The 10,253-nt window shown below is 47.0% G+C and overlaps 1 protein-coding gene across 1 annotated transcript; it reads right to left on the bottom strand.

Moving 5' to 3' along the window:
• Nucleotides 1-231: 231 nt before the first annotated feature.
• Nucleotides 232-6,949, bottom strand: CCN3 (cellular communication network factor 3). The gene is made up of 5 exons (XM_047073856.1): nucleotides 6,878-6,949; nucleotides 6,525-6,750; nucleotides 5,238-5,489; nucleotides 3,814-4,028; nucleotides 232-528 (listed from the first exon to the last, which is right to left on the bottom strand). The coding sequence occupies exons 1-5, from the start codon at nucleotides 6,947-6,949 to the stop codon at nucleotides 232-234; spliced, it is 1,062 nt and encodes a 353-aa protein (XP_046929812.1).
• Between the last annotated feature and the right edge of the window lie 3,304 nt (nucleotides 6,950-10,253).

The following is a 10,253-nucleotide window of genomic DNA, read 5'->3' as shown; positions in this document are numbered from 1 at the left end:
CATTTGTAGCCAATACCACAGAAAAGTAAATCACCCCTAAGTACTATCCTGAGCTTAACTTGATTTCAAGTTTACAGTTAATCAGATCTTTCATTAAAAAAACAAGACAGATATAACTGACCTCATATGACTCAGGGGTAAAGTAATAATTCTTCCTAATTTTTCTTATATTCATTTGATGTTGGGTAGCTACACTTTGCCTCTGTAGGTATCCTCCTCAAGGAACACATCTTACATTTCCCCTCTGCTGGTGTTTGGCTTTAACTCTTGGAGTAAGGCCTCGTGGTTATGAGGACAGTTGCTGTGACAGGTGCAGGTCCCGATGGTCATCACTGGTTTCTTGATGATTTGCCCTGGGGAGCACTGGAACTCTACCTGGATGGTTTTGGTGTTATGGGGGGTGCAGCACCGGCCATCGCTGCAGACCCCACAGTACCTGGGCTTGTAGGTGTGCAGGCTGGTACAGTTCTTGAACTGCAGGTGGATGGCTTTGAGTGACTTTGTGGTACGAAGACACTTCTTACCTTTCTAAGAAAGAAGAAAAGGAGCAATTCATGGAGTGGCTACCATTCCTCTGTGGGACCATTTTAGGGATACGGAATAAATTGCTAGTTGCCTACCCAATATCCATTGTGCTTTCTTCTTTGCTGACATACATTAGTTTTGTTTGGACAATCTGGTCAGGTAAAAGTATTTGCTTCCCCAGAGTATTTGGGAGCTTGAAATGGCTTTGTGCTAAAGTTCTGGCCAATGATACATAAACCAAGGACTTCTTGGAAACCCTTTGCCTTTCAGACAGGTGCAGTTCTTTACTACTTCCTGGATTCATTTTCTTTCCTGCCTAGAATGTGAAAACCTGGCCTAATCGTACACAACCATCTTTTGACCTTGTGCTGATAAGCATGAGGGTAAATGTGTATATAGGCTAAAGAAAGCTATTTTTTCAAGGCACTGAAACAGTCTTTGATGTTTTTTTATCCAATGCATTCTTAGGTGTTATAAAGAAATACACCTGGCAACATGGCATGCCTTCTAATGTTTCAAATACTTTTCAGCATTAACTCACTTAACTTTATTAACAACATTCACCCCTACAAGGATCTGTTATTCACATAAGGGACAACTACCCACGTTTCACAGTTGAGTAAATGGAGTCTCACAGGGTTAACATCACCAGAAATATCTAGTTAGTGAATGAATGAATGACACAAGCCCAATCTTTCTAATATACTATAGCCTCAGGAATGTCTAAGACAATGAGATATTAAGGTTATTTTCCATGAAGTCAAGGTAAGTGGAGAATTTATTCAATATGCCATTAGTAATGGTTGATAAGGATCCCCCCATATTTATAATTCAGGACAACATTGACTTTATGGTTATTTTCCACTTAGATTTCTTCACATACTAATTCACCACAATTCTCTTCTGCTTTTCACCTTCTTAGGCAGAGCCCACAGCTATGGAGTGCTGAGGCTTGGGATTCTCTTAAATCAGTGGCTCTCAAATTTTATTGTACATCAGAATCTTCTAGAAGGTTTGCTAAAACATAGATTATTGGGCCTTAGATCCATGGTTTCCGATTCAATAGGTCTGATGTGAGCTCCAGTAATTTGCATTTCTAACGAGTTCTTAGATGCTGCTGCTGGTCTTTGAGAAGCACACTGAAACATCTCTTGGTGTTAGGAAGTAATGATTATTATGCTAGTATTTCCCTAGATTCCAAATAAATTTTGAAATCTTTATGAAATGTATGTATCTCAAATATAATACTTCCTAATATTAAACTGGGTGCAAGTTACATTAAAAATATAAATTTTGGGGAAAGAAACAATAGAAAAAGCAAAATTTTAGAGGCATGACATGGAAATGCCTTATTTAATAAAGAAGCAAGTGTGTCCTTGACAATAGTAAGGGTCTCTTGTTTCTTACCTTTTCATATTTAATGTGTAGCATATATTCTTGCTAATGTCCACAAAAAAGGGTACAAGATCAGTAACATCTGAGTGTGTGGATATGTGTGTGTGTGTGAGAGAGAGAGAGAAGCAGAGAGACAAGAGAGGGGAACAGAGACATAAAGAGAGACAAAGGTGGCTTTGTGGGTGAATCTACATAACTGTGCAATAGGTATGTTAGAATTCCCTAAGTGTGTGGGGCACTTGTGTGGCTCAGTTGGTTAAGCGTCTGACATCAGCTCAGGTCATGATCTCTTGGTTCATGAGTTTGAGCCCTGCATCAGGCTCTGTGCTGACAGCTCAGAGCCTGGAGCCTGCTTCAGATTCTGTGTCTCCCTCTTTCTCTGCCCCTCCCCTGCTCATACACTATCTCTCTCTCAAAAATAAATAAAAATATAAAAAAAAATTTTAATAAAAAAATAATTAAGTGGCTCAGTTGGTTAAATGTCCAACTTCAGCTCAGGTCATGATCTCATGGTTCGTGAGTTTGAGCCCCGCATCAGGCTCTAGCTTGAGCCTACTTGGATTCTGTGTCTCCCTCTCTCTGCCCCTCCCCCACTCTCACTGTGTGTGTGTGTGTCTCTCAAAAATAAATACACATTACATAAATAAATAAATAAACAACTAAATAAATAGAATTCCCCTAAGTGTAGGAAGGTGCAGCTTCTAGCTTACCTTAGAGATAAGATGCTTCTAGGTGTTATTTCAAAATTGGTGGAAGAAACATAAATTAGGATGGACTTCCAAGTCATATAGCTAAGTAGCTATTTAATATGACCACTAGAGACTCTCATTTTAACAACAAACGGAAATGAGGCCTAATGTTAACAGAGTAATCTATGCCCAGACACTTTGCAAATTCATTCTACTTAATCTTCATGACAACTTTGAGGTAGGTACTGTCGACGGTCCCATTATATGGGGGAAGGAATTGAGGCTTAGAGGTTAAGAAAATGGACCCAGATTCCACAGCTAGTTCATGGAGTAAGCCAGGGTTTTAGGCTGTCTGGCTCCAGGGTTGCACCCTTAGGCATTCGATGATATTGCCTCAGTGTGGAGATATGTAAATCTTTCATTGCTAGAAACTGTTTTATTTTAGCATTAAGTTTGTACAAATTTCCAACTAATGGTTCAATTTGGGTATTGAATTTATCTGATCTAGCGCTCTGGTAACAAGGCATGTGATGTCATCAGGAACCAATCAGAGCTTCTGATCCACATGCCTTATACTCCGTGTTAACATACTGAGTTGATATAATTCCAGCAAAAAAGGAAAGAAATGTGCTATTTTATTTGGCACATATCGCCTTATGCTGGCAAATACACTATTCCCACTAGACTTTTTAAAATACTGAAAATAATTCCCAGACACCCATTCATTTATTCGTCCACGATTGTGTATCAAGCACACAATATGTACAGGTAGGATGTTGGGGACTGAGGGCTGAGTAAGGAAGACATGGTTTCTATCCTGTGCTTCCTGCAGATCAAGCCTAAAGGGGTGAAGAAAACTGAGGTCAGAAATCACTTCTCTCAAATCAACTGTGCTTGGCAACTGAGCCGCCAGTTTTTCTCCAGGAATGCAGTGAGATTTGCCAGATTATTCTCAACTAGGGCTCCACCCTCTTTACCTGTGGACCGGCTGTGAGTTGCTTGGGATATTTCAATACATTAAAGAGAAGGAAGAAAAAGAAGGTAAACTCACTCATTTCAGGAACCTCTCTGCCTTTCCTCTGGGGCTCACTCCCAGCTACAGCTGACCTCCGAGTCAACAAGTATCGCAGTGTCACAGTGACTGTCTAGAGCCCAGATGCCCATCAGGCAACATGACCTCCTCTGGCTGCCTCCGGGCTCCTACCTTATCTGTCGGTTGCTTGTGTTCTTGTTCACAGGGCCGCACCATGCAGAGGCGAGTCTGCTTCACCATCTCACACTGTGGATTCCGGTTGGTGACCCGGGTGGAAAAACCCATGCCACAGCTCTTGGAGCACGCGCTCCACTCCGTGGTCTGCTCAATGCAGTTGATGCTAGAGTCGGAGACTGCAACACCTACAGTGGCTTCTGTCCTGTAGGCTATGGGATGTACAAATCAAGGTGGCCATATTGAGTAAACCATGGGGATTGCTGAGTGGTCCTTTCAACCATCATTGGAAAGAGGGTTCATTCAATTCTGTACCTACTAAACTCAGGTGCTTTCAGGGGCCAGAACTGGATCTCTGTATTTATAAACCCTAAAGAGGTAGCACAATACCAGCACAGTGTAGGCCTTTAAGAAAGCTTTGAAGAAGGACTGTTGAATTGTCCTTAAGAAGCTTGGGAGACGCTGTCTTAAAGAAGCCTGGTAGTCTCAAGAATGTAGAACAGTATAGCGTCAATAGCCATTCCATAAACTGTAGCGTTTTCAACATGCGATTTTGTACAGAAAAAGGATCATGATGGAATTTTAATTAGATGAGCAATTAGAACCTCTCAACTCAAGGCAATACTTTGAAATACTTTGCTCTAGACTGGTAAAACTGGTTGTTTGGATTATGGGATATAGACACTTGGACTTTGATTACAAAAAGTTCTGTCCCAACACTTAACATGTATGGCTTGGGGCTCTCTCTTCTACATGGCAGTTTTCCTATCTGTAGGTCATGGTTGATCATTTCTGACCTCAGAAAAACTGTAAAGCTCCATGTACTGCCAGTATAAATAATCTGGGTGATTAATGGCTTCTAAAATAGTCTCTCCTGACTCTTGAATTTTTCTTTTCAAAAAACAATTTCCTTTATACGATAAAACAAAAAGAAAAGCAAAACAAAGACCCTTCACCCTTCCACCAGCATCTGGAAAAGTGACATGTCTCTGTGATACCAGTTCAGGGAAAAGTAGCAGTCTTTACGGATGCTACTTGAGAGCCCAAGGTAATACACAGAATCCAGAAAAGAGTGATAATTTATATTTTTTACTTTTATCATTGTGATGTTTTTAAGGGCCAAATGGGGGCAGATGAAAATCTAAACAGTAGTCATCCAATAAGACAAAATCAATCCCCTTGCTCAAAAGAACCACTGAATGCAGCAGGTTCTCTTTAGGAGAAACTGTGTGCATACTTCAACAACTTGGCTAGGATTCCAACACGTGATGTGCTTGATCTCAGTGGGCAATCTGGAATCCACAACCGAATGGGCAGAAACTGAGGCCAGTTTCTCGCTGCAGATCTCCAAAGAGGATACGTGCCTCCTGCCTGCATTTAACCTGGGCACTGATCACCGTCAGGTATCCTGAGTATCTTACCTGGAAGGGCAAGGCCTCCTAATTCTGCCTTCTCATTTGAGTCACAGATCCACTTTTCACAGCACTCCCCGGGCACTTCGACTTTCCTGGGAGCTGGGCAGTCAGGCTGGGGCAGGAGCAGGTCTTCCTCGCAGCGGGGCACACAGCCAATCTGCCCGTCTCTGCAGGTGCACTGGTATTTGCAGCTTGGCTGAAAGGTCTCTCCACTTTGGTAAATGACCCCATCAAACACACAGTTGTCTCCTTCTACAGCTAGGGCGTCAGGGGAGCAAGGCACAGAGGGAAGGGCAGAGAGAATAAACAACAACACAGCTAGAAAAGCTACATGCAAACCTCGGGTCCTTCTTTTCCTAGTTTCTTCTCTATCTCTGGCAGAGAGATGTTCTCCCGGAGGCCTCCCTGAGCAAGAAGAAACCCATCTCATCCTGCCACTTATTTTGCAGATGAAGAAAGAGGAGCACAACTAAGAAGTGACACTCCCCAGGTGCCACAGCTCTTGCTCCCAATGATAAAGTCATTTAGCTAGAACCTCCTTGATCTCTCCTATTCCAGCAGGTTAGAATTAAAAAGACAAAAGTACACTTCGTATTCTCCAAACAGGTTAACTGGTCAAATCGGGAAGGGTGCTGGGATTCCTTGGCACTCCAGCACAATAAATCATCACCAGCTTAGAGAAGAGAGGAGAAGGCTATTCCAATCCCTCTTGTGGGGTTGGAGGGATGCAGGCAGCCTCAGACTAAATGGTGCACCACGTGGAAAAATGACCCCCCATCGATTCGGTCTCACCAGCCTGGACTGGCCCGTTGCCTGCATTTTATTTTATTCACAGTCCAAACTGGGGTTACATAGTGGTCCCAGGAGACCAGGGGCTGTTTTAGCTCAAACAGGACCATTACAGGTGTGAAAACAAACGTGCTGGGGAACTGTGAGCATGTGAGTTATCCCAGAATCCCGTCACCCACAAGCATCCCCTTGGAAATGTCCAAAGGAAATGATTTCACTGGCTCTAAACTCTGCTCCGCTGCCCCTCTATCTAGAGGCAAGTGACGAATGCTTCTCACCTTTGCGGGCAGGTTTCCTCTCTGGCTTCTGGCGGCTCCCCAAAGCCGCAAGCACCCGCACCCCGCCCCGCCCCAGACCATACCTGGCGCACAGTAAGCGCTCCACAAACATCACCTACTGCACCATCACCATTATTATTATTTGCACGTCACCCTCTGGGAAGAGGAGGAGAGGAAAAGGCAGCTTGCGGGAGCAGAGGGCAGGAGGCGCAGGGGGCCGGATTACCCATGCAGATGCCGGTTCCCGCGCTGGGGTCCGCTCTGCGGTCGCAGAAGAGGCCGCGGCTCTCCTCGCAAGGCTCCAGCAGCGAGCAGCTCTCGCCGCGCTGGCGGGCGCACACCAGACAGCAGGAGCAGTCGTCGAGCACGGCCCTCACCCCGGGGGCGCAGGTTGGCGGCGTCTTGGGACACCGCACGGGACACTGGGCGGGACAGCGCTGGGTCGCAGCGACCTGGTGCAGGCGGGACGAGGAGAAACCTCTCAGCAGGAAAGATCGAAGGCAGAGCCACTCGGTCACCGGGCGCGGGCCACTCATTAGGGCAAAGTAACCAGACGCAGCTTAGGGGCGCGCCACTCACCTGTCCCAGGACGTGGAGCAGCAGAAAGCCCAGGCAAAAGCACCGCTTCGACAGCCTCTGCACACTCTGCATGATCGGGCTTTTCCCTCCCGCTTTGACGAGACGAGACTTGGCGCCCCAGATCGGCCCGGCTGGCCCCGCTGCAGGTCCGGCGCCCGCCTCTGTCCCCCGGCGGCACCGGCGCAGGTTTTATAGCGCGTTCCCGGGACGCGCTCGCGCGGGTTGGCTGCAGGGCCGGCAAGGGGAGGGGGGGGTGGGATCTGCTGGGTGGGGAATGGAACGAACCCCGGGGTTGCCATGGCAATTGGCCGTGGGTGCCGCTCTCCTTAGGGCGCGGCCCCGGGGCCTGCGTGTGCCTGTGTGTGGCGACTGGCTTTTCCCGAAGCGCCGGGAGGGGCAGGGTGGAGTCTCGGGGCCGGGACCCAGGGCTCGCTCGAGCGCGTGGGAAGGAAACGCCCGTTTCCTCCTGGAAGCCGCTTTGCCTTCCCCCAGGACCGAGACACCGGCACTCCCCACCACGCTGCGCGCTGGCCGTTCCAAGCACACGTGGGGCTCTCCTCCGGGGGTGCCTGCAGTTCGGGGCCATCTGTGGGGGGTTGGCGAGAGGCCCAGGGGTTTAGTCATAAGGGAAGCACATGCAAGTTTGTCACCGTTTAGGGCACTCTTTGAATGTGTTGAGAGAAGGGGAGGGGAGGAAAGAAGGGAGGGAAGCAGAAAGAGAGAAGCAAGAAAGTGGAGGGGAAAGCAAGAGAAGAAAAAGAGCAAAGCAGAGCATCGCAGCTATGGGTTGAGGGATACTTTTGGCCAAATGGCAAAGTTTCTTTGATTCTAATCATTCCCAGCCGCCCCCCCCCCCCGCCCCCCATTCTTAAACTCACGATTTCTGCAGGCTGAGAAGAAATAAAAGCAAAACATAATAACATAAAAATGTAAGAGGTAAATACAAACTTTCTTCCTGATGGAAGAAAGCCTTGAAACACCTGTCGTGTCATGCCTGATGTGAATCAGCACATGCCAAAATCCAAGAGAAGTTGAGAGTCGGCGAGGCAGGTTCAGCTCAGCCACTGTCCAAACGTCAGTGAATCAGGTGAGGAGTGAGGCCGGTCGCTGCTTTACTTGGCTGACTCCTGCAGCAAACCCGGTCTCCCCCTCATCACTCTCCCTTACCCACGTTCAAAAAAGGGCCGCCGTGCCATTTCCATCATTGGGCATCTCTCGTGAGGTGGAGAGCGGTTTTGACCGCTCCGAAGGTGATACTGCTCCATGGAGTAACAGAAAATTTCTCCCCTGTACTTCAGCTTGGCTGCTGCCTCGGGAATAATGATGCCCAGCTCCTTTGAAGATGGCCACATTGGAAAGGCACTTTATAAGAAATACTGTACAGTCTCGTGATGTAACTCTACATTTTAAAAAGAAATGAATTTCCTCTGCATCATCCATCTCCGGCATGAAGGAAATCAAAGGCAGCTTGTATAAAGGGCCAGGCCTGCCCCCATAAGGCCTGTGCCCCATGGTGACGTCATCCCAAGCCCCTGCCGGATAGTTCTTAGAGCAGCTGGAAACGGCTATTACCTATTTCCAAGCCTGCAGTCATTCTGCTTTCTGTGAGGTAAACCAGACTCGGCAGTTCTCGAAGCTTGACGAGAGATTGAGCAGTTAATTTGTGCCATGTCTAAGACACTCCTATACTCTTCAAGTTGACAAGCTTCTTGGCTCATCTGGCCTAGTGATGCTTCCATCTGGCTGCACATCAGAATCAACCAGCGTGTATTTTTTAAAACTACAGATTCTTGGGCCCTACTCTTGGCCTACTCTCAGTTGGATTCTCTGGTGAGGGCTCCTGGTTGTAGTTTGAAATGGGAGCTGGCTTTGAGAAACCTATCGATCCAGAACTACTAGAGGCATAGCTAGAAGCAAGAATATTGGCCAGGTTTTCAAAATATAAATAGCCAGAGTCAGGAGAAATTGGCAGCACTGAGGCTGGGCTGACTCTTCTTGGAAAGGGGGAAGAGGAGAGGAGCAGTGTGAAATCAAAGGTAAGGATGAAAATGTCAAGAAGTTGCGGCTAATGTGAGACTCTTGACTGCAAGTGGTAGAAACCAAATTGGAACCAGCTTCGGCAAGAGGACTTTTGCAGGGATGCTGTGGCATTTCCCACGTAACTGAAGAGGAAGGGTGCTACTAGGCCTCAGGGGCCGCTCGGATCAGGGCCTTGGAACTATCAGACTCCGTCTCTGCCATCTATTTTCATTGTTCTTTTGGGTGTCAGCTTCTTTACTCTGTCCCACTACAGACCAGCTTCTCCCATATAAGGGAAGTGTCCATCTTAAAGTTTTCCTAACCTCTTACATTGTGACCTTATCACCACAGAAGGAATGTCCCTCTCCCTTGGCTCAATTTGGAAAGTTCCAGGAGAGGAGTTGGATGAGTTCACCCTGGGTTAAGTGAAGGAGACAAGAAAAATGAGGAATGGGGATTAGCCAACACCACATAGTTGGAATGGGGTGGGAGAACAGTTCCCTAGGAAAGAAGGGATTATTCTTTAAGAAGAAAGCAAGTGTGACAGGCAAAGCCTTACATGTCCACTCTACCATCTACTGTAAATGCTTCTAGACAAGGATCTCCACATTACAACAATGGGAAACTGAAAGTGAAGCTATCTGATGATTATCAGGTCATGCTTTGCTGTGTCCAGGTCATCTTCTGGCAAATCCTCCATGCTGGGATAGATTTTTGTCCTCCGTAGGCCTGACACTGGGTGCTTCCCCCTCTATCTCTGAATACATTGAATAACAATGATATGACCATTTCTGGGTCTATCTCCCTCTCCTGCCCAGGAGAACAGGGAGAATGTCATAGTTCCCATAACACTCCCAAGGATGGACTAGTGGTCAGTCCACTTGTTTGAGTCTGAGATACTGCACATCTCGCTTTAAGTTTTGTGACTTGTTACTGCTCCGCATAAGTTGAGGTAAGAAAGAACTGGGGGGCTGTATGTTCCTCAGCAGCAGCCTATCAGCCATCACCATCTGCTTCTGACATGCACCTTCTCTCAATCTTTCCTGGCACTATGAGTCTAACCGATGGCATACAGGCTGGTGATTGTTCTGTCTGAAATAGACCCTGTGTCAGCAGAGGTCTCTGGGAGGTCAGGGGAGGTCAGCAACTCTTCATGAGTGGCTGGTCTTGGCTGCCTATCAAGATGGCAGCTCTCCTTGGTTATGAGGTGCAAGTGCTTGGGTGGATTCATTCCTTTCCTTTCCTTCCCTTCCCTTCCCTTCCCTTCCCTTCCCTTCCCTTCCCTTCCCTTCCCTTCCCTTCCCTTCCCTTCCCTTCCTTTCCCTTTCCTTTCCTTTCTCTCTCCTCCCTTTCCCTC

Source organism: Lynx rufus, unplaced genomic scaffold (genome assembly GCF_022079265.1).
Source record: "Lynx rufus isolate CCGP_SWC_20201006 ecotype Redwood Valley unplaced genomic scaffold, mLynRuf1.p SCAF_12, whole genome shotgun sequence".
NCBI lineage: Eukaryota > Metazoa > Chordata > Mammalia > Carnivora > Felidae > Lynx > Lynx rufus.
Note: the sequence above shows the minus strand (reverse complement) of the source record. Positions and strands in the feature narration are given on the sequence as shown.

Excerpts from the sequence above, each read along its gene's own strand:
- CCN3 (XM_047073856.1), bottom strand. The coding sequence starts at position 6,949 with ATGCAGAGTGTGCAGAGGCTGTCGAAGCGGTGCTTTTGCCTGGGCTTT. Across the intron at positions 5,490-6,524 it reads GGGAACCGGCATCTGCATGG|CTGTAGAAGGAGACAACTGT; the intron begins GTAATCCGGCCC and ends CTGACGCCCTAG. Across the intron at positions 529-3,813 it reads ACAAGCAACCGACAGATAAG|AAAGGTAAGAAGTGTCTTCG; the intron begins GTAGGAGCCCGG and ends CTTCTTTCTTAG.